This window comes from Ambystoma mexicanum, chromosome 2q (assembly GCF_040938575.1).
Source record: "Ambystoma mexicanum isolate Mex_15411 chromosome 2q, UKY_AmexF1_1, whole genome shotgun sequence".
Classification (NCBI taxonomy): Eukaryota; Metazoa; Chordata; class Amphibia; order Caudata; family Ambystomatidae; genus Ambystoma; species Ambystoma mexicanum.
In genome coordinates this window covers 363,973,025-363,999,122 of record NC_090924.1, presented here as the reverse complement: position 1 = coordinate 363,999,122, position 26,098 = coordinate 363,973,025, and the positions used below count along the sequence as shown (strand labels likewise).

General features: G+C 46.5%; 1 protein-coding gene across 1 annotated transcript in view; it reads right to left on the bottom strand.

The window, feature by feature from the left end:
• SCNN1G (sodium channel epithelial 1 subunit gamma) overlaps window positions 1–26,098 on the bottom strand; it is a 64,227-nt gene that overhangs the window by 22,506 nt on the left and 15,623 nt on the right. Inside the window, exons 2-6 of the mRNA XM_069647394.1 lie at window positions 15,198–15,531; window positions 12,901–13,216; window positions 8,172–8,365; window positions 4,281–4,384; window positions 240–403 (exon numbers count right to left, since the gene is read on the bottom strand). Coding sequence (XP_069503495.1) covers window positions 240–403; window positions 4,281–4,384; window positions 8,172–8,365; window positions 12,901–13,216; window positions 15,198–15,520 — 1,101 coding nt within the window. The 5' untranslated portion in view covers window positions 15,521–15,531. The remainder of the gene's footprint in view (window positions 1–239; window positions 404–4,280; window positions 4,385–8,171; window positions 8,366–12,900; window positions 13,217–15,197; window positions 15,532–26,098) is intronic.

The following is a 26,098-nucleotide window of genomic DNA, read 5'->3' as shown; positions in this document are numbered from 1 at the left end:
TGCACACACCAGTTGTTGGGAAAGGTCCTTCAGAGGGGCCATCCCATAATCCATGTGTGCATGTGTCACCCATGAAGAAAATGATGTTGTCAGCATCAGTATGCATTCAAGGGACAACCATTCCAACATACTTTTACGTTGGTGAGGAGGGCATCAGGGCACTACCAGTATTCTCAGTCTGTTTCAGGGAGATGAGGCCTTGTATCTAGACAAGGCGTTTTACTGCAAAGGTAACTTACCAGCTGGAGCCCAATAGAGGTCTCCAAGGACGTTTCAATGTCCGTACCAACATCTTCCATGAAGGGATATTCGTCTTGGCCGTGCACAAGGATTTTGGCACCAGAGGCAATTGAGAGGAACGGGTTGTACTCTTCCTCATCTGTGTAGATGACAACCTGCAAACCTGAGGAAGAGCAAGGGTGCACATAACATTGTTAAAATCTCTCTGGACATGTACCACCACTCTACCCCAACTCTGAGCCGGCACTCAATATCAGACAATGCACCAAGATTTGAATAATTCCCAACTCTCTGTTGAGAAGGCAAAAGTGACTACCCTCCCTTTCTGCCCTGCCACATTTGGGCCTCAATCCAGAGGATAACAACCGAAAAACAAGAAACAAAGACCAGCAGTGGAGTGTGTGGTAAGAACTCTACGAGAGATTGGAAGAGTTTCCAAGATATCTTTTAGAGAACTCTGGAATCCTACATATTTTTCACAAAGTCATATACCTCCTCAAATTAATCATGCACTCATTTTTTGTTATATTGCAGTAATCCTGCGTATATCCCAATGGTTACAGACTATCAGGCTAACCAGGTGCATTTAAATGGCATGGTCTTTGACTCTTCACCATACATGTTCAACTATCACAAGCCAGACTGAGTAGAGAGAAAGGGTGGTCGTACTCTGCGATAAGGTGTCAGATGTGGATATGGATGAGATGATACCTGCATTGGACTGGAATATACCCCTGTTCGGGGAACATGTAATAGAATTGAAATGACCCGTAGAGAGTGGCAAGGGAACAACGTAGCGGTAAAGACAGTGGTTGCAATGGCTACTCTTAGACCTGATCTTTGCAGTTAGTTGACTGTGCATCACAGTGAAAAGGGACATGTATATTTGTGTAGACTCTGTATAGTGGAGTGGTTTTAAGGGATGATGATCATCATTATAGGAAGACGGCAGGGAGAGGATGTGTGTGGTGCAGAATGGTTGCATGGACCAATAAGTGCATGTAGTTGTGGGAAGGAACCCCTTATGGAAGTGAAGTTTCCTCTTTATGGACTCATGGTCTGATAGTTCTTAAACAAGGGATGCGCATGAAATGAGCAAGGAGAGTGCTGCTACAAGTATTAGCAGTAGGAGGAAGCCTCTTTGGCTAGAAAAGCTTCTAACAGGATGGATGGAGCATTTATTTTTCCGGCTGAGGTTTTGAGTTGGGTGGAGGACTACTGCAAGGGAAGGAGACCACAAGGTGTGGAAAGAATCATCCAATTGGAAGGTATCATGTAAGAAGATGAAGGATGGTCATCAGCTTGGTTCACACCATGTCTTTATTCTGAAAACAGACAGAAAACTCATCCACTCAGTGAAAGCTATAAAATAATGACTGACTATTCTAAAACATCAGAGTCCTATTCTAGGCCACCAGCAAAATACATCAACGAACCCAGTGAATCTCAAATTCAAAACACAAATACAACTCGATAGCTCAGGGGCAACGTGTTTGCCTTGGAAGCAAGACGACACGGAGCAACACGGGTTCAATCCCCGGGTCGGCGCTTAGAAACCTCTGGGTATTAAGCACGTTATAAATAACCAATCATATCATATCATCAACTAATTCTTCATATCGAAAACTGAGAAAATAGGAGAGCACCTCAACGGCACAGGACACACCTATTTCACCCCCATCCCGACCCAGGCACCACATTTAAATGTACCACCTTCAAGAACATTTCAGAAGTAGCTCTAACCAAGATCCTCAAAGTCCTCAAATGTTCCATATAAAAATACAAGATACTCCCTTTCACCATCAAAGGTCCTCTCCGGAAATACCCTGAGGCTCTAGCTCTATCAGAGTCAATCACAAGGCATTTAAAACAGGACATTTCCAGCCCTTCTTTAAAGGACCATGCCTGGCCCTTGGCAACCTGGCTATCTAGTTAATTACTGATCCATCTCCCATTCCTGGGGAATATTAGACGAAAAGAGTCTCTTTCTAACTGCAAGAACAAACCACTATATGTTGCATGATTCTGAATTCAGCGTCAGACCCTGCCATAGCACTGAAGTGTGAGGAACAAGGTAAGGGACAATGCACTTCACATTACAAAGAACAGTGATTCCCCCTTCTGGTCCTACACGACCTCTGGACACAACTGACTTCAACAGCACTCCCTACCATCTACTAATTACCTTGCATTCAACAAACCATCCAACTTTGCCTGACTCCTGACTTCCCCATTAGCAGCAATTCAATCAGCGGGTCCACTCCATATCTCAGCAACTAACAGTCACATGCAGAGTCCCACAAGGCTCCAACCTCACCCTGGCAATCACCAACTAGTAGGTAGAAACTCTTTGAAGATTTCTCACCACTCATTGTGGGCAAAATACATCAATACATGAACAACACACTGTATCAGAAAGTCGCATGTGGCGGTAGCATACACCCACTAAAAGAACGTCTTGCCCTCCTCCAAGCATGAATGCCATGTACGTGCCGGAAGCTCCACTGTACCCAAACGGAAGGCTTAAAACTGGCCCACAGACATGAAGCCTGATTGCTTAACTACCCAGCTTTCACACAACCCCCATTGACTTGGATAGTATATCAGCAGTGATCTCTCATTATTGACAGATTTTCCAAACAAATCCCAGACCGCCCGGTACCAGCTCCCCCTGCAATAAAAGGTGAAACCATATGACCAGGTCCTAGTCCTCTCCCACCTAGACCACAAAAAGTCATTTTCATTGGAATCCCCATTTCTACACTAAAACCGCCGAAGAGTAAATTAGACAACTGGCATGACTCATCAATGGGCCGACATTGTACAAAAAGATCACAACAACCCTAATACACCTACAGTGGATATTTCCTCAGACACGAATCCCCCTTGAAGCCTGCAACATCATCTACAAGTAGCAACATCCTAGATCCCATTATATCAGCCACAGAAGCTCGTCATCTCAGGATACCAAGGCAACGCCAGATGCCCCAACATACTCAGGCTGCAAACTAAGAAAAGACTAGAAGACACATATGACCGTAATAGGCTTCTGGAATCTGGAAAAACACACCTTCATACAACAGACTTGCTCGGTTAGTCCAATAAAAGGTATCAACACTTTTATTTTTCCATCAATCAAGATGTATGGAAAACATCTAAAGAAGCAGAACCACAGAAACATGCCATCCACCACCATTAATCACCACAGCAGCATATCACCCAATACTTGTACCCTCCCACTGACACCACCACAAGTGTCCCATCCAATGAACGTGATCACAGGTCACTTAATACACATCCGTCTTATTGGTCTCCCCAATGCTTCACAGCGCTCGGTTGCTTCCAAGTTAGGTTGAACCAAAAATACAAATACAATACAAATACAAAGAACCAAGTAATGGGCGGGGGCCTGCAAGAAGACAAGAGGAGGATGTAATAGCTAGGGTCTGTCACCAAAGTTATGGACCTATTAGGGAAATGGCTGCCTATAATGGAGGAGACTGTTCCGACAGGGAAGAACCCCAAAGAATGTACTTACGTTCCCTGTGTTACACAAACCTATTTATCCATCAACAACTGGTAAATAATTCGCAAATGTCTGTACAATTAGCAGACATTTTCTCTTGCGGTAGAAAGTGACGGGACGGTTCGCAAGTAATCACAGGACAGTAGGACTCTTGTTGTATGAATGTTGTCCTAGGTTTAAATTTAGCCTGAGAAAAGAAGAGGCTAGGCAGGGGACTACTGCAGATTTAGGGAAGCGGGGTGGCGTATAACAGTGCAAGGGCATTGAGTGCTGAAGCCAAGAAAAAGGGTAAGATGATAGAGGGTATTCAGACATTTGACACCAAATAATACACCCAAACATGCTGGTAATAAACACTGTGCAAAGCTCCCCGAGAGCGTTGTGCTCTTTGGATCCATGGATACTGAGGGTGTCCGTCCACTGGGCCATCATGCACCACTGCGTACGTATATGTGGCGTATCATGAATTCATTCAGTAATTCCGAGAAGGGCAGTTGTGATAAGTGTTCCTCACCGTAAGAGCTGCCACCGGTGGATGCGCTCAGTGGGGTCCCGTCTTCCCCGCTGTTAAAGGTATAGCAGTTTCCGTACAGCGGGTGATGGAAGAGCTTGAATGTCCTGAAAAAGTAAGAGACAGCCCCATGAATTCCCAACTCTTGGATTTAAGGTGGGGATATAACTCAGCTTATTACCAAACAACTTAGCCCTTCCCCTCCCCACAATGTGTCTCTTTTCTAGAAGACTGTCATGTTTTTTGGGTCACCCATAAAGACCTTCTTGTTCTAGGTGTTGGGGGTTTGTCACTGCTGATCAGCTGTGGAAGGCAAAAAACACACATTTGGGGGATACCAAAGGCCTTTTTGTAGGGGGGTGATCTTTGCTTGGATTCTCATCTGCATAGGTTGTGAAAGCTGCTTGCTTATGTGTTTACAGCCCCCTGGAGCTGTGCCCATTGAGAATTGTACAGTTCCACCATGTTCTGTTATCATTCGCTCCCACCTAGCCACATTAAGAGAACCATTAGATCCAAGTAGTGCAGTAAGGCCTGACCAAACCAAATCCGGAGTTTGCTGACCACATAATCTGGAGAGATCGGTCCTGTCTATGGTGGGTAAAGGATAAAATAGTAGGAAGCTCCACAGAACTGTGGCAGAAAACAGAGCTTCTGTCAAATGCCTCTGAGCCCGTATTTTCAGAAGTGGGAGCTTCGATTGAGGATTTGACTCCCCGTCTCATGGGAGCTTTAGAGTCCTCCTCTCATGCAAGGTATTTATTTATTTAGTTTATTTATATAGCGCAAAAGACGAGAGCCCGTGGGCATGGGGTCGCTAAAACAAAAACATACGTACATAGAACAGAGAAGAGAGAAACAGGGGAAGAAATTTTTAGATCACTAGTTCTAGAGTTTTAGCAGATCTAAACCAGTCTCATGTGCTGTACATATGAGGTGCCTCACAGGGCACCCGTGCAGTGCCATGAGCCCGGCCTCTTGGCCATCAGCAGTGAAAGTTGCATTCTGTGCCATGCCACACATCAATCCTCCAGAAGACAGAGAGGATGTAACTTGGGTCATCTACATATCATTGCATAGGGCGAAGAACACCAGTGTCTGCCTTCTGGAATACTTCCATTAAGACCCACACCTGTAACATATCATCACGACTTGAGGGTCTGAACTGCACAACAGAAAACACCACAGTCCTTGCAGTGTGTAGCTCTGAGGGCTGTGAGAATGCAAGATGGCTGGTCTCCTTTCTTTGTCTGGTGCTTAAAGTGCCATCTCCATTCCCCGTGCTGTGGGGGCTTCTGCCCTCAATCACATGAGACGGAGGGCACATTCTCGCCATAGAGGTGGGAAGAGTGGTTCTACAGCACCCTCTGCCACGCCCAGGGCTACAAATGTGTCATGTTTACATTTCCTTGGGGCTGTGAGGGTTGTTTTCTTCTATTCAGCGTTGCTGTGAGTGATCCCTCAGGCATTGCTATGGGTGCGGGGGGCTGAGGGGACTTTAGCCGCCCGAGTCTTTTGGCTGTAGCCCCGAAAAGAAGCTCCATGGCTACAAGCAAAGGTCTTGCTAGCCCCGAGTCCCGACAGCCGCTGCATTAGAGTAACCGCAGATCTTTTCCAGACCTAGCAACACCCCTGGCAGCCTTCTTGACCTGAGGTGAAAGCCAGTTTGTGACCTCGGTGACTGAGCTTCCTTTTATTTGTGGGTGCAGTCTACGTTCTCCATCCTTCAAACACGTAAATCCAGCCTTCCCCCATCGCCCGCTCGCCCCTGTTTAGACTAAAGAATCCATTTGTCCAACCTCCCATGCCTCCGTCCCCCCTCAACCCCTCTCTCCTTTGTGAAGATAGTAAATGCACCCCCCACCGCCTTTTTTCTACTCTGGGGTGTAGGTGTGTGAGTATAGCGTCCACCCTCCTCGCCCACCCGCTCCGTCCGCAGCGTTCTCACCCTGCATCACCAATCTCCAAACCCTCGTGCATGCACAAGAGGGAGGCGCGAGCTTGCAGGCAAGCAGCAGCGGGACTGCAAGCGCACAGTGGGTGCAGGATGTAGCAAGCCACTGTGTACCAACACTACTAAAGGTGTGCTCATGAAGCTCACTCGCTCAAGACTCTATCTTGCTTCCACACAGTACCCTCCCTCGATGGGCACCCCTCTTTTCTGCACTGGACTTTCAGTGAACCCTTCCTCCCTCCTCTGGGCTCTGAGTGCAGCCTACATCCATCTTGTACGTGGTGAGTACATGATCCATTCTACCTCCGCTGTATCCTCAGCCTTCATTGCAATTCCAGAGCTGCCAATGGTGCAGCCTTCCCCAGATCCCTTCTGGCTATGAGCACAGCCTGCCTCCTAATATGAACAGTGAATGCAGCAATCAGCTGCCCTTCCTGCCATGTGGCAGAGAATTCCATCTCTGATCACTGCTCTCGAGCTGGAAGCACAGTCTTAATTCCCTGGATCTGGGAGGGCGCCTGAATCACCCATTTAAACTAACTGTGAAACGTCCTTGCCTCGTTTGGGCTGTGAGTGGTGATTCTCTCCTTCTGGGGCTGTGAGTGCAGACCCTCGCCCTCCTCATGGCTCAGAGGGTTGTTTCTGCACCCTCCTGCAGGGCCAGGCATGAAGCATCGTTCAACTGTATCTGTGAGTGCAACCCTTATACCTTGTCTGATATTCCGTCTCCCGTGCCGGGCGTGAGTTCCCCAGCGCTTTTTTCCTAAGGTTATGAGTGCAGCCTCAATGTCTCCTCCGATCTATGAGTGCATCCACACTCCCACCTAAGGGCTGTGAGCCCAACATCTGCCCATTATGTGTACTGGGAAAGCAGCCTGCACCCTCCCCCCAGGTCGTGAGTGCAGCGCTCCTTCCTACTATGAGAAGGAAGGCTGGGAGGATAGCTCAGGGGCAACGTGTTTGGCTTGGAAGCAAGACAACGCATAGCAACACAAGTTTGAATCCTGGTCTCGCGCTTAGAAACCAGTTTCCGGTAAAAAGAACAATTATAACTATGTCCTTCCTCACCCCTATTGGGCGATGCCTCTGGAGCTCTGAGTGCATCCTTCTTCTCTCTTCTGAACCTGTATATTGCCTTTCTTGTGCTGTGAGTGCGTCCTACCCCTCTCTGGATGTATCCTATGGCCCCTAAGTACAGTCTTTCTCCCGCATGTAGGCTTAGAGTGCATTCTGTGTTGCCTGATTCTGTGGTTGCCCACTTCAACCCTTCCTCCTCTAAACAATGCAGTCAGCCTTCCTCTTTGCCTGTGAGCATGGCCTTCCTCCCCTAGATAGGTTAAGCCTGAAGAAGGCCAGGTCAAAGAGAGGCAATATGAATGCGTAGCCGAAACCAGTCGGAACAAGAGAAGACCAAGATATACCAGAAATAAAATATGAAATTAGCCCATTTGACTAATATGCTGAAATAAATATTGGATTAGTAATATATCTAACACAGAGGGTTTGACATCAGAATAATCTGCAATATATTTTGAAGTCAGACAAATATTCTAAAATATTGTCTGGTATTTTATAATACAAAATATATTGCAGATTATATGCATGTATGTTTAAAGGTCACACTAAAGCACTTCGATGGCACACATCCTTTGTTTGTGGTGTTACTATCATAAAATTGAAGAGATGCTGTGAATGGAAATTCTGGGTTTGCCACATCTGTATGTATAAGAGATCAATCATTTGGTTGTGTGTATGTTTGATGCATCCAATAAGAATACTACTAAGACCTTTCGCTTTGTCTCTGCTCCCCACGCCCGCTACCTCGGTGGACTGCGGGAAGAGGTCATGTCCATGGGGAGCATTGACCAGCAGTCCTAGCCCAATGTTACCAGTGAGTAGCTGTCAAAAGGCTAGAGGGGCGGCTCTGCCAAATGCCTGACCTTGTGTTGCATGACGTTCCGTCGAAGAAGCAGGTGACGAGCAGCTCGTTCACCGCGTAGCCACTCGCAATCTTCTTATCCATGGGGACTTGTGCCATCATGTTCATGTAGTGCAGCAGGTACCAGGCCTGGATGGCGTTCACCCCCGAGCTGAAGGTGTAGGTGGTACAGTCTGAGGCGTTGAACTGATCACACTGAGATGGAGAACAAATAAGCAATGTTACACTACATATACTGCTGTGCAGTGAACATCTTTGTTTTAGGGCCAAACCTCTAACATTAGAGAACAGATGATGGGTATGGTACCCCTGACTGCCGCCAATCTCCGGAGTCTCCAAGTTCCAGAGGTGAAAGGTTGAACCACCTTGTGCCAAACCCCAGAACCAACCATCTCAGGAGGATAGCTCAGGGGCAACGTGCTCACCTTGGAAGCAAGACTACGCCGAGCAACACAGGTTAGATCCCCGGGTCCGTGCTTAGAAACCTCTGGGTAATAAGCACGCTATAAATAACCCATTACATTACATCCCTCTGCATCCAAGTGCCACCCAGTCCCAGAGATTATAAGCTCCAGGCCTTGTGCAGGTCCTAAACTCCGTGCAGTGCTAGAGGCGAATGCTTCTTCGTTACTCTGCCAGTCACCTGGGCCAGCCAGGCCTGGGTATGGAAGTCCCAGCATCCCCTTGTTAAAGTGTCAGCAGCTGGTTGGTGGAAGGTGCTTGAAGTGAGTTTTTGTAATTGATAGAGAGCAAGTGAGTGAAGATGGGATGGGAGGTGATGAATTTCATACCATTGGAAGTGTGGGAGGTGGTAGTTGTGTTGGATGGGATCCCATGCAGATAGTGGCTGTAGGGGGTGTGCCGGGAGGTGGACATTTTAGTAGTTTGATTGGGGAAGCCTTCTTGAGTGAGCATATTTGTTGGAGCTATGTAGGGTGTTTCGTGTTTTTAGATTTGTGTGGGGAACGGTGGGAGGTAGAAGTTGTGATGGAGGGTGTGAAGTGGTCCTGTTTGTTCCATTGGGCTGTTGTAGTTCTGTTGGGACTTTTGTGTTATAGTAGTCTTACTCTACGTGGGACTTGTGCGTTTTATTGGTTGAGCTATGGGGTTGGCTTGTAGTAGTTCTGAAGGGAGAGGACGCAGGTAAGTGGTTGGGTTCGGAGTGGTAGGTTATGTGTTTTGGGATTTGTGATGGAGATGCTGACAGTCCATCTTGTCTGTGTTTGCCTTTACGGCCCTCCACGTTCACTATCTCTTGCTCTCTTGACTTTCCCATACTGTATGTTCTCTGCCTCTACCCGCTTTGGCAGTGGCAAGTCCAATCAAGGTGCGACTGCGGATGCCTGCCTGAGTTATCTGTTGGTCAGCCCCCGTGCTGTGCTGTGAACTGCACCACTCTAAAGGCAGCGCTGCAAGAGCAAATGTGTGCTCCAGGCAACATCCTTTACCTGGGAGTTGTGACATCAGGGGTACAGGTCCAAGCTCCTGCCTGGCGATGCACGGGGATAGTCTGTCACTGTGTCTAATGCAGTAGCTCTGTACAGAGTGTTGGGTTCAAGTAGTTCTGCTTGGCTGCAGATGTTTTCCTGAATGCACGGGAGTTGTGCCAGTTTTGGGCGGTAGTGTCGGTCAACAGAATTGCAGTGCATGTGTTTGATGAAGTGCTGAAGGTGTTGCATCGAAAGGTTTTAGTGGTTGTGTTTCAATGAGTACCCTGCACTATTTGTGGTGAGTGTGCTAAATTGCATGAAAACAGTGGGGTTTGAAGAAGTGGGAGGTGTAGGGGTATTGGTTTGCAAGGCTGAATGAGTTGTGTGGTCAGGGTTGAGCTGCCTGGTTGTGTTGTGCTGGGTGTTGTGCATCTGAAGCGCTGAGCTACAGGCATGCACTTGTGGATTTATCGGATTTATCTATTTATTTTCATTTATAAAGCGTGCAACTGCCCTAGGGCATTGTGGCGCTGTTACAGCATATTCACTTAGGTGCAGGCAAAATCAAGGGTACAGCTCTTAGGTACACGTTCCTTACAGCTTAGACAATATTCATGTTCCTTGGTTACAGTGGAACTGGAGAGTGGTATTTATTTATTTATTTCCATTGGATGGGCCCCAGCAGTTGAGTCGTTCGTGTTAATGTTGAGTTTAGGAAGTAATGTGGTTATGTTTGAAGGGGCATGCGCTAGTAACTGTTAAAAACACTGAGAGATTAAAAAGGTGGCTAGATTCGTAGAGCTAAGAGTGTTTGTTTTCAGGTTTCCAACAGTTGTGCTGCTACGAGCCGGTTGCACCAGTTGTGGTCACAGCATTGTTCTGGGGTATAGATGAGGGTATGTCACTCATTAGCACCTGAATAAGAGAGGTCAGCTGAACAGGTGGCCAGGAACACAAGCTGGATCTGGAAATGAAAGCCTGTGCTCACTCCCGGCCATCAGAGTCTCTCCAGTGGGCTGCCATCCTTTTTTTTAGTTTGGCTATTAGGTAAATTCTTACATTAGAGTACAGATAGGGAGAAATGATATATAAGGAGGGGCACACAACTTGTAGGTGTTGTTTGGTTATTTGCCCAACTGTTGACTACTCATGGCCATGCTAACGCCTGTGGCCATTCCCACCCAGATCATGCCTCTCCCCATCCAAAACACCTCCTCATGGGAAATCAAACTTTGCACTCAAAGTGCCTGCCAGTGTTTAATCAAAGCAGTCTGGAGAGGAGCAGCTGGATGCCTCTGCAGGAATCGCTGCCCCCCTACCTTCCATATGTTGGAGATCTGAGATCGTGCCGTGTTTGACACCAGCAGTTGTGCCAATACAGCAGTGTGTGTTCTAGAGAAGATATCCATTGAGACAACCCTAATGAATGTATCCCGGAAGGGATGACAGTTTGAGGGAGGAACCTGTTGAAGGAGTATGAGAAGGAGCAGAGAAAAGAAGCCAGTGACATCACAAAAGAGCATGTATAATGTCCCAAGATACTGGCTGAAGAAGATGTATATAGATCCTGAAGAGGTTCATGAAAAGTAAAGAATCAGGTGAACTTTTAAATGCAAAAAAAAGATTACACATACACAAAGTGCTGCAACCATTCAATAATTGTACAGATGCTGAAACGCAAGTAGTCTAAGTCATCATAGAAGCTGGTTATACATAGGGAATAGAATGCAGGCGAAGCGGCCATTGTATAGAAGCGGGACATCGGTACCGTGAATTTAGTAAGCCAGGACCCATGAAAGGTGTCTGGCTTCGAGTCAAGATTGAAGCAGCTATGGTCAGCTATCTATTCTGGAAAGGGGCGAACGTGCAAAGAATGAATTATCCCTTATTAAGGTGCAAAGAAAGAACACCAAGAGTACCATGATGAATTCATTTAAAGCATTTAAAACCTGTAAACTGGACCAATCGTGGTCGCCTGTCACGTAAGATAGGGATGAAAATAGAGTTCAGACTTGGAGTTCCAGAACACAATAGTGAGAGCTCTCACTCCCATGTATTCTAAAGACAAGGATACTTTTGCAAAGCCAAGTTCAAAGACAATCTTCATGGCAGAAGGCATGGGTGATGAGAGATGCTGGGCAAATCTCCTTGCACCTGGGTCTGGGCTTACGTGCTGGTAAGTGAACCGAATGTTCCAGACCTGGCACAAGCATGCCAACCAATTGTAGTGGTCCATATAACGAAGGATCTCATAGTTTTAAAACCAATGAGAAACCATGTATCTAATGTTTCTGAAGATGACATGCTATAGAGGTAGGCTATGTTGTCCACCTAACGATGGGCAGCCAATCACAATGCTAGTCCCGATAGAAAATATATTTAGATGTTTCCTTTAAGCCAATCCTGACCCTTGGTAGATTTTTCATTATGGCCACGTAGTATGATGTCACCTCTGATGTATTTTTGATATATAAACTAGGTTTTGTGTGAAGATCGCTGAGAGAACCTGAGCGTATGTCTGTTGATGTTCATTGTGAACTCCCTGTTTAAGATAATTGTTAATAAAACAGTACTTTGCCATCTTCTTGAGTTGGTTCGGTTATTTGGATTTGGAGTTAGTCTGTGTGATCCCATTCATTACATATGCATGTTCCTAAAGGGCCCTGAGCTCAAGTCTTCTCAGAGTTAATGACTTAATTGGATGCAAAAACCACTTCTGGTGTAATACAAATATCTTAGCCAGGTCTGCCTTCAGCCACTCTATGCATTTCCTTCAATGAAGTCCTGTTAAAAACAGGTATAGGCATAGCCAACCGTTTTGGCTTGTGCATATGTATTAAGCATTTGCCAGGCACTATTATTACATTCCCAAGCATTTGCACCCTTTTCTCACCTGCTACTATCAATGGCCAGTTAATACCACAACGGCTCTGCCTGGCAAGTGTCGTTCCCATGCCTACGCAAAATGCTTGTTTTTATCATGCGCTCTGTCCCCACGAATCCCCAATGCATCCCAACCTCCAGAATCCCTTATTCCGCAATACACACAAAGCTGATTTCCCTTTATAAAACGGCCACCAGCACTGCACATTTTGCCTGGGTTGCTCAGAGCATTAATGGACTGGGGGGACAGGACAGACTTACCTGGATAATAGGATGGTAATGCTTCTAAGTGAAGACCCTCACTTTGCTCGGATCAATCTTACCATGTTAGTTTGTAAGCGCACCCCCCAGCTGTTAACGATATAATGCCACACTTGCTTGAGCAAGTCAATGTCTCAATATTTCTCAGGTACTCACCAGCTGAAACCCCACGGTTGGTTTGCCTTCGTTCACTTGCCCATTTGCACGGTCCCGGTGAACCATGCGGGACTTCATTCTGCGGATCTTTCCACTTGGAATGTCTGACAGAACAACATATTCCCCCTGTATTTCTTTAATCCTCACTAATTTAATTTTCTCCAATTGTCTATCAGCTTCAGAATAACTCCTCTCCACTGCAGCATCCGTGTCGCGCCGCTGGCGGATGACCACATCTGCATAACCGTACAAGTTCTTCAAATTTTCTATGGTTTTCTCTTCAAGATTGGCTAAGTATGGTTTTATTTGACTGTACCTGGGGAAAAAGGTCCATTACAAATTACTTAAAATACTGGAGGACAGAGTTTAGAAACACTAACAGAAATCTGGAGGCCTGCAATAAATATATATATAAAGACATGCAATCAATCTTGCACTCAGCATAGATGTTCAACAACGATCGTACACAGAATACATTCGCATGCAAAAACGGCATCATTCAGCATAGAGAGGGCAATAACTATAGCACACAGAAGGCAGAGGCATGCATTAACTACATAACTTTGAACGTAGAGGTGAAATAACTCGATTGCTTAAAACAGAGTGGAGTTCAATAGCCATATCTCTTCAACTGTAAAGGCATGCAATAATTACAGTCCTTTCTATAGTAACTGCTATGGTAACTATATCCCTCAGAATGCAGAGATAAGTAACTTAGGCATGCAATAAATGTGTCACTAAAAACGTAGAAGCATGCATGCAATAACTAGATGGCTGAAGAACATCAGCATTCAATAACTACAGATTTTGGAGTCCGGCGATTTGCAAAGATATCACACTCAAGCGATGGAGGCGTGCAAGAACTCAAGCACAATCAATACAAGGCTATTAATTTGCCAACACCATTAATAATTCAGAGATATAAAATAAAGGTTTTACTCCAGTAATGGAAGCATGCAATACCTACAGAACAGCGCGTTGAAGGGGCCTCGCTGGCTTAGTGCTTTACAAGTACCCAAGACAATACAATATACACATCTTGGAATACAGAGTCAGCTAATACTACTAGAACTCCAAATATGGGCACATGCAATAACCAGAGGCATATCATAGCTAGAGCTCTCACAGTCCAGAAGCATGCAATGGCACTGGCACGCATAATTTGGAGGCATGCACATAATCAATCAGTATTACAGAGTACAGAATCATGCACTAAATAAAATACTAGAATACACAGGTGTGCAATCATTATAGCACTCCAAGAATGGGATCTTGCATTTTCAACAGCCTCCAGCACCCACTGCATGCAGTGACTCTAGCCCTGAGAGTGCAGCAGCATCACATAACTAGGGTAGGGTCTGCAACCTTTGCCTCTCTGCTGCACACAAATAGCCCTGTGTACCCCAAAGCCATATGCAACAACTGGCCCTCCAAGAAACCATTTTGACTGTCGAACTGGAATTGCCGACTGGTCTATGTGTATAAACAGAGGCCACCTGCCTTCCTCCCTCCGTCTGGGGCATAGCGAAGACTGCGTGTCCTATGGATATTAATATTACTTTATAATAATATTGCCCTCACATGGCTCCCAGCAAGGGTGCACTGAGATTAGACTCAGGATGAATGCCTTTGGGACATTGGCCATCAATTATGGAGATTGCGCTACCAATCCAGCTCGCATCACCCTGTTTCACCTTTTTTCGCCCTTCAATTTAAGGATACGAAGAACAAACAAGCAATAATAATTGTCTTGGCCAGTCCACGTTTCACACTGGTCGTTTGCTTGCTCAAGACACCATAACTTGTGGAAAGCATGGGAAAACGTAGTGCCGCAGAATTCTGTTTCCAGTAGTTTGGGGTTTTGAGAACCTTGAGAACACATGAAGGCCTCCCACATGGGGGGCGGATGCTACACTATGATGTTGACCTCAAAGACTTGGCATGATTGTAGAGTGCCGGGGAAGCCTTAAAGCAAACACTTTGGACCTGATTCACAGAAGCATTTGATAATGGTGCAATCCCATAGGAAAACGATCTGCGAATCAGGAGCTTTGTGTATAAACAGCTTTGGGAGTGGCGCGAGACCTTGACTTTTACTGGATGATGCTGCGCATGGGGAGAGCGGGCGCGCTCTCTGTCTTGTGGTTGCAGATGCAGCTCTTGGGGGAGAACAACATTGATAAACAGCAGTAGCATTGCCCTCGAAGAGCCCACATAATGATGGGGCTGAAGGGGAAGCCTAAAAGCAGACACTTCACTCATGGCGCTTTGCAAAGCAGCACCTGACACCCTCTTACTTGTAAGGGTTGAGGCTGCAGATGGTCACTGCGGGGAAGACCAGCTTCTGGAAGGTGACAGTGATGGACACAGAGACGCTGTAGAAGGACATGATGAGCAGTGCGCACTGCCAGAAGATCAGGCCCACCGCCACTAGGGTCAGCAAAATCCAGATGAGGCGCCGCAGGCGGCCCTTGGAAACCACAATGCGGCGGCACCCATGGGTGTTGGTGGTCAAGCAGTACCACTGCATCAACTCGTAGAGCGTGGGAGCCTGCGGACCCGTCACTGGCAGGTTCTTCTTCAGCTTCTCCTTCAGCTTCTTCTTCGTGTGCTCTGGCATGGTGAGGGTGGCTGCAGAGAAGAGGGACACGTTACAAACTGTGAGCTCATGGTCTGGGTGCAAAGAGTAGGCCCCTAATTCTTATCTGGCAGAAAAATAAGCTGCCATGAGAGACCCATCGCGAGGGTTATTGCCAATGCAGTGCGTGTAAAAAAGAAATAGAAAAGGGACAAGTGGCTCCGCACCAGACACGAAAGAAGCAAAGCAAATACCACTATGACATACATTTGCATGCTCTTCCATATTAGTAGAGTACACTCATAAAAATACTAGCCAAATTAGTAATTTAATAGAGTAGGTCAACTGAAGCCTTTTCCACTTTTTTCTTTTTTTGTTTTTTTTTCACAAAGATCAAATGTGATTTAAGGGACAGATTTCGATCCTACTGATTCTTAAATAAAAGGTACTGCTCTTGCTTAGAATAGCAGGCTCTTCTGGGACGCAGGAAGATGGACTAAGCAAGGTTACGTGCAGCTCCTATCACCCTGCACAGATGGAGCACTGGAAATTGGAGGGGAAAAGAAAATGTTTTTTTTTTTTTTAAATGAGAGTCTCTGCTCTAACCCATTAGGTGTCTTTGGATGCAGACCACACCCCGGCATCTTGTTGTGGCCTCCACTTGATGCCATTTCCTTCTTGAAAAAATCCTATTCATCTGTCTCCCACCTAAGACCACCAAGTCACTGGGACACCACTTTCCCAGTCCTGCCACTTGCCTTTATAAATCAATGGTGTCCAGTCATTAGTACAATTTCTTCCATTGATGTTAACCAAGTCCACAGCTCCCACAATGCATGTGTTTGTTGAATCAAAGTAGGACACTGGAAAGGTGGCTTCCCGTGACATAAAGTCATCTGGTGAGACTTTCCTAGTTTGTTTTGCCCCGTACTGTCCAAAATCTGCAAAAGGGAAATTCCTAATATCATCACCCTTAAAACAGAAAACCTTTGAAGAAATGTGGCGCGTTTGGAGAGAATATCATAAGAGGTCCAACCCAGCCTCTCGTGAGAAAAAGGCCATAGATTGAAAGTGCAGATGTTGAGCGACAAGCCATTCTCACCCCTGAAAACATGCTCTCTGTGGAGACCAGTGACTTAATTGTCGTGAACACTGGAGGTGAGCACACTTTCCTCTGTCCATGGTAGCATGGCAGGGCCTAACCAGAGGCAGTACACGGCCTGCCCCTCGGGCATTACATGGGTATTTCCTACAGATTGTGGTGCTCAAATAAATATCTTGAGATGTAATAGGGTCTCTTTTTTTTACAAGCTTTATTTTGTTTTTCTTCTCAAGAGCACAGTTACAAGCATATCTGAGAAAACAAAGTATAGGAATTTAAACTATTTTCATACAGTCAGTTTTCATTTCGTTCTAGTGTTGACTCTTGAGTGTAACAGTCAAACAATCGGATAAAGATACTGTGTTTATGCAGGTGATGGCTTACGCCGAGTGGTCAGTGTGGCCCGGGGGGGGGGGGGATTTACGGCATAGTGAAAAGGCTTTTTGGGAAGTGAAGGATGAATTGAGTTTGGTCAATGGTGTTGTGTTTAGATGGGAGCGTGCTGTGGTCTCTGAGGGCTTCAGGAGTAGGGTGATTGATTTGGCCCGTAGTGGGCCCATTAGCATTGCTAAGATTAAAGGTGTATTGAGGAGTGATTACTGATGGCCAGGATTTGACAGGGACGTTGCAAGAAGGTTTATGGAATGTCAGTTTTGTGTCAGCTCAAGGAAGGGGCTGAAGCGAAGAAGCATCCCATTATAGGGTTTAATGACCCAGCAGGTTTGTGGAGTAAGTTGGCCATGGATATCATGGGTCCCGTTGATCTCAAACACGGAAGGGGAGGGTATATTTTGTTGCTGATGGATTTATTCTCACGGTGGTGTGAGTTTGGAATTGACAAAAGCCTAGGTTACGAGCGTGCTTAAGAAAAAGAATCCCAAGCATTCTTCTTATAGATCGTGTCCAATTCTTTCATGCATAGGTTCTTCAGTGGGACAATTAAACAGTTAATTCTCTCTCCCCTCTTTACTTTTCCCTTCTTCCTTTTCCTAATTGTGCTGACTCTCTCTCTCTCTTTCCCTGTTCTGGGTTGTTAGGTGTTCGACATATTTCTGAGGGTCCGTGGTTTATAGAAATGGGCTTCCCTGTCTCCAATAAAGTCTCTAAAAGGGGACCATATGGACAGGTATCTCTGGTATGTCTCTGTTCTTATGGCAGTTACCTTCTCCATTGCCATTACTCCCCATACTTTCACCCACCACCATGGTGTCGTCCGGCCCTCTAGCGTCTTCCGCCTTTGTGCCAATGTCATTCGTGCTGCTGATAGTAGGTGTGTTATTAGAGTGGACATACGTCCCGACGCCGCGTATATACCCTTTGCCTCCGCTCCCAACAGGATCGCCTTAGGTGAGAGCAGTAAGTCTCTGCCAGTAATGTCTTTGATGTGTCCCAGTATCTCTTTCCAATAGGAAATCACTTTGGGGCATGTCCACCACATGTGGAATAGGTCTCCTCTCCCTCCACATTGTCTCCAGCAGTCTGGGGGATACTCTGGGTTTATTTTGTGTAATCTATGGGTGGTCATGTACCATTTCTAGCATAATTTATATGCAGCTTCTTTAATTGCTGTACATTTGGAGGATCTATGGGCTCTTGTCCATATCTGGTCCCACTCTCCTTCCGTTATCGGCTCTCCTACGTCTTTTTCCCATTTCTCTTTATATCTTAGGTTGTACGTTGGTTGTGCTCCATCGAGCAGTCTGTAGATTTTAGATACCCCCCTCCTTGATTCCCCCTCTTGCATTGTTAGTTCCAAGCCTGTTAGGGGTCTTGTTCCCACCCTTTTAACTGACGGGTGGGAGATCCAGTGACGTACTTACGTGTATTTTTATTTATTTTACATTTATATGCGCTCACACAGCCCGCAGGCATCGAGGCGCTGTTACAGGAATTGTTTGTTTTTCTTAGTTGCGTAATTGTGTTTTTTTTTTTGCCTTAGTTACGTATTTATAATGCGCTTAAACACCCAGAGGTTTCTAAGCGCGGACCCGGGGATCGAACCTGTTGTTGCTTCATGTCGTCTTGCTTCCAAGACGCACACGCTGCCGCTGAGCTATCCTCCTGTATCTGAACCTTTCATTTTCCCCCAGATCGAATTTCTTTTTACATCCTAAAAAAGGGATTGGGTCACCGTTTTGGTACATGTCCTGCAATGTCAGAGTGTCTGCGCCTTTCCATCCCTCCCAGAAACTCTTCTTCAAGCCCGGAGTGAAGTCGATGTTATGTGCTATTGGAGATAATGGGCCCAACCCTCGTTTGATCTTTTTCATTTGCATGGCTCTGTCCCAGTTACTCAGGGCTGTTTTAGTAGCTCCTAGTAATTTTCCTTCTGCTTCGCGGGCCTTGGGGTTCAGTGCTAGGAGCGCTGTTATCGGGATCTGTGTGGGTGCTTGTTTTATGCCTCTCCATCCTTTGGTGTCGGCTGGGTTAGCCCACTGGAGTATGGGGGCCAAGTGCGCTGCCATGATGTATCTGCCCAGGTCTGGGACTCCCAGGCCTCCCAGGAGTGGGGTACGGGTCAGTATGCGTCTCAGTATTCTAGGTCTCTTTTTCGCCCATATGAAGCAAAATACTGCGTTTTGAAGTTTTCTGATTACCTGTAGCGGGATCTCAGCGGGTATTGAGCTAGTCACATATAGTAGGCGGGGGAGAAAGGTCATCTTTACCGCAGATATTCTGGCAAACCACGATAGTTCCTGGCTATCCCATCTCAGCAGGTCCGCTTTTAGTTGTTTCCAAAGAGGGGGGATGTTTGATCTGTATAAGCCATCGAATTTCTTTGCTAGGTGAACTCCCAAGTATTCTAGAGTGTTTTCCTCCCATCTCAGGGGGAATTTCTGCTTCATGCGGTTTATTGTGTTTGTGTCCTCCGTTATGTTTAGTGCCTTTGATTTATTGTAGTTGATTGTAAACCCGGATATGGTGGCAAATTCTTCCAGTGTCTCTACGGCTCTCTGTAGTGTATTCATAGTGTCTCCCATATAGGGCATCACATCATCAGCATATAATGCTATTTCCTGCGGGGTCTCCTTAATTTGCACTCCTTTTATATCAGGGTCTCCTCTGTACCGTGCTGCTAGCAGTTCCGTAGCCATTGCAAATATTAGCGGAGATAGGGGGCAGCCCTGGCGCGTACCCCTCCTTATCTTCACTTGTTTTGAGTCGCAGGCTTTTATCCGAAATGTTGTAGATGGGCGTTGAAAATTTGCCAGGATCATTCTGCTGAATTGTGCCCCGCATCCGAATTTCTCTAGGATCATCCGAAGGCTAGGGTCTCTTTAAAGGCACGGGAGGGGGCCTAGCTCCTGTGGCGGTGAGAGTGGTGAACGCTTTGGTTATCACTTGCTTGTCCCATGTATGTTATCCTATATAATGTTAAAGGTTCTTATACTGAGCACTGTTGCCAGCTGCGTGGTCTCTTAGCTCTCTGGTGGATCTGTAATGCAAGGAGGGTGGCTGTTTGTTTGTTTGTTTGTTTATTTATTTATATTGCGTGCCTAACCCAGAGGTATCTGGGTGCATTTACATGTTACATAAAGTCAGGAGCCTAAAATAGATACATAGGAATATATATACATTACATTGTTCTGATAAGCGATGGCACAGTCACTCAATATTTACAAGGAATACATTCAAAATATTTACAGGTATGGATTGTAAATGCAGATTAAACATCCTGAGAGCACAGCCATAGCACCAACCAAGCAACCTCTACTAAAGCTCATATACGGGGCAGAAAGAGTTGTACTACAAACACACCTGTCCCTCTCAAGTAAGGCTACACCAAGATGGGAGAAGATAAGACCGGAACCAATAGACTTCCCAACTGGCAATCTCTCAAATTCGGCATCATAACAACACTTAACCAGTCTGCCAATCTAAAGGAGTTCGGTCAATGGCTTGACTCTATTATAGAGGGAGAAAATGAGGTACCACAGAGAACAGATGAAAACCACTGTCAAACCACTCCAACAGTGGTCAGAAGTGGACAGAAGGTTGGTGGTGAAGTTGGAAAGAATCAGCAGGGAGAACATGCACTCCCAAACTAGTCGTCGGCGTCAACAGGGTCAATAGGTTTGGAACGACAGTCAATAGGTTCTGCACAGTTTTCCTAAGGTCCAGCTAATCATTTAAGTTTGAATCAAAGAATCCCCATGTGAAAGGATTTACGCCTATGGAAAAATCACATACCACCAATTGTGAGTAGCAGAAGGAGCGCACTGGTTGGGACACGAGGAATATCATCATTATTAATGTAGATAAACCATCAAAGAATGAGCCAAGCGAGGCCTTGAGAAATGAACTCCTAAACTGGTTACAGCAGAAAGTCAGCCACCGCTTTATAAGAACGAGCAACATGAAATTGCTTTGCAGGACACAGATTGGCAAATGGTGTGACTCTAGTAGCAGAGATTGCATTGCTGTGGGTTGCCGCTAAAACAATCTTCCTGTATTCCTGAGCATCTGTGACAGCCTGTCAAACTGGTCAGCTGATTCCAACCTGAAGATTGTGGTGGATTAATTCTCTAGTTGGCTAAACGTTGCTTGGGCCACGGTAATCCCACGTGTATCTGGTGATTCATAATTAATGTAAGGCAATCGTCACTTTTGATTCTGGCGTTCTAATCAACACAATTAACAGCTCTCTCTGGTCCATATTCAAGTGATTGTGCATTACAGGACTGCCATAGCTCTATTTTTAATGTTCTCTAGCCCACTAGAGCCTTAGCATTGGTACATAACACTGCTAGGCGTGATAGGAGTGATAGGAGTGCTATCAGTGCAAGTGTCCTCGTGATTGTCACATGTATAGGCATGCTGAATTGGTATATGTTTTTTATTTTCCTTTTGTTGTCTCTGTTTTATGATTTTATGCATTGTTGTTTGCAACGCTGATGCACCAAAGGCCAAAGGCCGAAGTGGGTTCAATAAAACTCTGAACTCCCTGAATATGGTACAAAGTAATCTCATGGAGTAATTAAGATTAAAATTAATCCAATTCAAATCTCGCAAGCTATGCAGTTGTCAGAAAAGATACATTTTAGGCAGAGAGCACATTTGAGATACGTTAGATCAGCTTATAAACAACAGCTCATTAGAAAAGAACAGTTTGGCCAATTTAATACCATGATGAGAAGAGTTTTAAGGGTCAAACGTGATCTCCCTTCAGCTTTGTGTTTGTGTGGTGAAGTGGAGAGTAGCTTTTTTTTTGCATACCCTGACAGCAATTGATAGTGGTCTTAACCATGCCGTGGGCCCTTTATAGGACATTTCGAAATGTAAGGAATAGCAAGAAAGTATTTATCATTCATTCATACATTGATGCAAGTCTTCTGGCAGCTGAAAGTTTCAGTTGTTCGACTTTTATATGTTATGGATATTATTGTACTGTTTCTGTACTCTTGTGGAAAATACATTCTGAAGTAAACTTATTCCTACTATTTCTTTCCCAACGTGGATTTTTGTGACATATCACCTGGCAGGGTGGATATTATCGGTATCTCATGAACGCTGATTGGCCGTCCCCCATGACGTGCGCTAATGTTAAATTGCCACTCTTTCTGCATCCTGCTTATAGACATAGTAGCACCCATCACCCAGAGGCGACTTTACCGATGCAACTAGAAAGGGCACACAGAAGAATGATGGTCAGTTGAATGATGGTCATAACGCATCTTATATGATGCTCTAACCCCGTTGATAACAGGTGTTACCACCCAATCCATGTCATGCATCTAGATGTGGGTGAGCGAAGCCCCGGCCCGGCCGACATAGGCTAAGTGGCTGGCTTGAACTCGACGCAGGCTTTGAACGAACCACTGCCCAGCAGAAACATGAGCCAAGCCCCACCACCTTGCATTACTGACTGCACAAGTTCAGAGAGGCACAGGAGGTTGCCAGGGTGGAGCAAACTGTGGGGGCCCGCTGGTCCCAGGACGCAACCGGTTGGGATCGGCGTGGTGCACCAGGACCAGGGTGGCAGACTTTTTGAGGGATACACCTGATCTGAGTGGCTTGTGCTCCTATTCCGGGGATGCTCCAAAATGGGGGCAGTGAAAAGAAGCTCCTGCCTCGTCTCCCTGTAGGTCTTCCATTCACAGGAGGTCGTTGACGAACCCGCAGGGCTCAGTAGTGTCGATAGTAAAAGAAAGAGTTTTGAAGGCAATGAAACCATGCACTGGACTACGAAAAAAGCATGGCCTGGATTTCGCAAAATATGGCCTGGGAACACAGAAAGCAAGACCTGAGTTATGCAATAACATACAACCCATAGCCACCGAAGCATTGTTGTCAGGGGTGGAGAGGCAGGATACTAGTTATGGGGTTTGTTTTAATGGGGGAGGGGAAGGAGCCAGGATGCCAGGTATAGGTTTTGCCCAAGCCATTTTCTGCTGGTCCGGTTCACGTCTTGCTCTTAGAGCCAAACCATACTGGTGGCTCAGGACTGGCTCAGCAGTACACATGCATTCTCTGGCTGTCCCACCTGTAATGGTATCCACCTTGCAAGGATGAAAGGCTGATTTGTTTGTTGTGTCTGGTCCTGCAGGATCTAGGTACTTGGTGCATTTAAACCGCAGCCCGGCAGCGTTGTGGTACCGCAGGCCTTCTTGTCATTGCGCGTGGCGGCTCACGCATGTTTCTTTGCTAGCAGGGTAGGGGAGGGGAACCAGGGAGTCGCTGTTGTTGTCTGCCTTTCTTTGAGTTCTTGCCTTCCTGACAGGCGGCTGGCTCTGCGGAAGGGAAGGCTGTACACGCGGAAGCAGGCACCAAGTGTGCAAGCGAAAGACAATCAATGTCAGCCTGCCGCTTGCTGTAAGTGCTGCCTATCCCCACCGCATTTTAACAGCTTAGCTGTAATGGCTTTAGGTAGTGACAGGCATTGAAATATAATAAGCACTTGACAGAAAGATGTGGGCGGGAGAGTCAAATTCATTAACTTGAGTCAGGTGACCGAGCGCCTCACAGGCGCACATTAGCTTTTCATTTCAGGCCTCATCAGTGCAGTCATCGCCTGAAGGGGGCGTGGCAAAGCTGGGGAGGGCCCAATGCATGTCACCCGGATTAAGAAACCTGAATTCCCTGAAAGTCTGGTGCGTCCGACATGTTTCTTCCTCTGTCAGCGATTGTGACATGTTTGGAGTGGTTGGGAATCCTGCAGGCCACTCCATGAGCACACAGGAGCCAAGCACTTCCGAACCGCATGCATCAACACAGAAGCAAAGTTATCTTGCATTTCCCCTCCCTCCCCTTAACGCAACCTGCTGCTCCCCAGGTGGGGCGGCTAGAGGCCCCCCAGATGGCAGAGGTGTGCACTGTAAGCCACAGTAACATAACATAGCGCGGGTTTAGCTCAGTCGGTTGCATGGTTGCATTTGCAGACATCTCAGTGCCACCTGCAGGCCTCAGGTCCGAATCATCAATGCGATAAGCATGTTAGATACCAGTAATGGTCATCCTGACATCTGATATGCATAGCTATGTGATCTCTCAACCCAACGCTGGCTGGTGCTCCCCTTCTCACACTCCCATCCCGCTTCCACCCAAGACCCCATGACCTATATTTAAAGTCCTCACCTAAGAGATGCCCTCGGGCTTTGCAGGCATGGTCTCAATTTCAGGAGGCCCCCTTGAGCACCCGGAGACCAGTCCTAGGCCTGTTTGCCAACACTCAAATGTAGAGATGGGATGATGTGCAGGTAGCAATCCTTAAATCACCCATCCATGATTTTTTAAACGCTCTCCCCCTATCTTTATACCCCAGCTTCATGCAGTACTACCGAGTGTCTGCCAGCTTCCGGACTCGAAAGAAGATGACCCTTCAGAAGTGTCCAAACTGAAACCCACAACCCGGGTGCAGGTTGCTTCTCACCGCCCCTTCTTTGCTCTTCCGCTTTGCCCAGAACTTGTGTAACCGATCTTCCACTTGACCACCCTTGTGTTATTTATCTCTGTGCTGTGCTCTTATGCTTTAAGCTGATCCTCCCAAAATCCCAAAATACTTATGTTTTATATTAAACACTGGTGCTGTCATCTCATGTGAAAGAGCATTACGCCCCCCACCGACCCCCGGACACCCACTGCCTCCCCCATAGGGAGGGCTGCCCCACGTTTTGAGTATCCCCCCCCCCAGGGGATAGCCCCACAGTTTTGAAGACCACTGGCACATATGTTCATTTCCCCACCCCCTAGAGCTCAATGTACAACACCCTGATGCCTCCGGAGACTAGGTGCATCCTTGAAAAATACCCACATTTCAAACAACAGCTGGCAAGAAACCTTCTGATCATCTCAAGAGTCCAAATGTCAGATCCTGAGCGAGAATGTTGTCTGTGCAAGCAGCCTCCCAGGTTCACCGCTACATGCAACATCTCATGACGTTCAGTACCTGCATCAGGCGAGGTTCTCCTCAAAGCATTCGTGGACCAAGAGCCATGTGCTTCAAAAGTCCTATGAAGGAACAAAGTATGTGGGCGGGTACATTTGGTTTCTAAAACTCTAATTGCTTATTGTCAACAAGTACATACCATAAATTAATACCTCAGAAGCGGCGCCAGGGACGCAGGCTTTACTATGTGGTAAAGCATGTGATCAATGGCGGCCTTTTCTTTGTCTGCCCCCACTCACCCACCTTGCAGCCATTTTTTTTAAAAACATTTTTTACGGAATTTATGGGAATTCCGCATGCAAACCGTGTGAAGCCAACATTACGCACTACTGCTTGCACGCCCATGGTGCTAATAGCCACATACACCGCTCAGAGGGGTCTTTATTGTCTCGTAATTGTAAAGGGCTCGTGTTAAGGCTCTCTCTACACTCTGGGCCTCATTACGACCCTGCCGGTCCGGAAAGAGCGGTGGCGGTAAAAACGCTGCTACCGTTCTTTCCGGACTGGCTGATTCAGAGTCCTGCAGGCGGGAGGTGTCACTCCTGCCAGGTCTGACCTGGCGGGAGTGAAGCCACCCGCCTGCAGGCACAAATTGAAACACCGGTTCCGTCATAGACGGAACCGGTGTTTCCATTGTCCCAATCCCCTTGGAGTCCTATGGGACTACATGGGAATGGGGAATTACAGAATTCCGCCTCTGGAATTCCTGGGTCACCAGGGTCGTAATGCCCCGGTGATTCCGGGAATCACAGAGGCGGAATGGTAATACGAGTCCGGCGGTAGCCTGCCAGTTTTTCCAGCACGGTTACCGCCCGACTCGTAATGAGGCCCTCTGACTTCTAATGTGGACCTTAGGGCCATTACCAGCTGGTAAAGACCTCCTCCATGGTGTATATTGCTTAATTAGCACATTGATCCAATGTGTGCCCTCCTCCCAGCTAATCAGAATGATTGAAATGCAGTCTGCAATCTCTGGTAAAGACCCAATTGCCAACATTTCGACTTGAACTGCAGGTTGAAATGATTCACTTTGCTTTTTAGTTGTACAGCGCCATGTGATAACAGACTTATATACCTGGGGAGGGGTCATAATTGTTTGTGATAAGGACCATTCCCTGACTTAACCATCTGC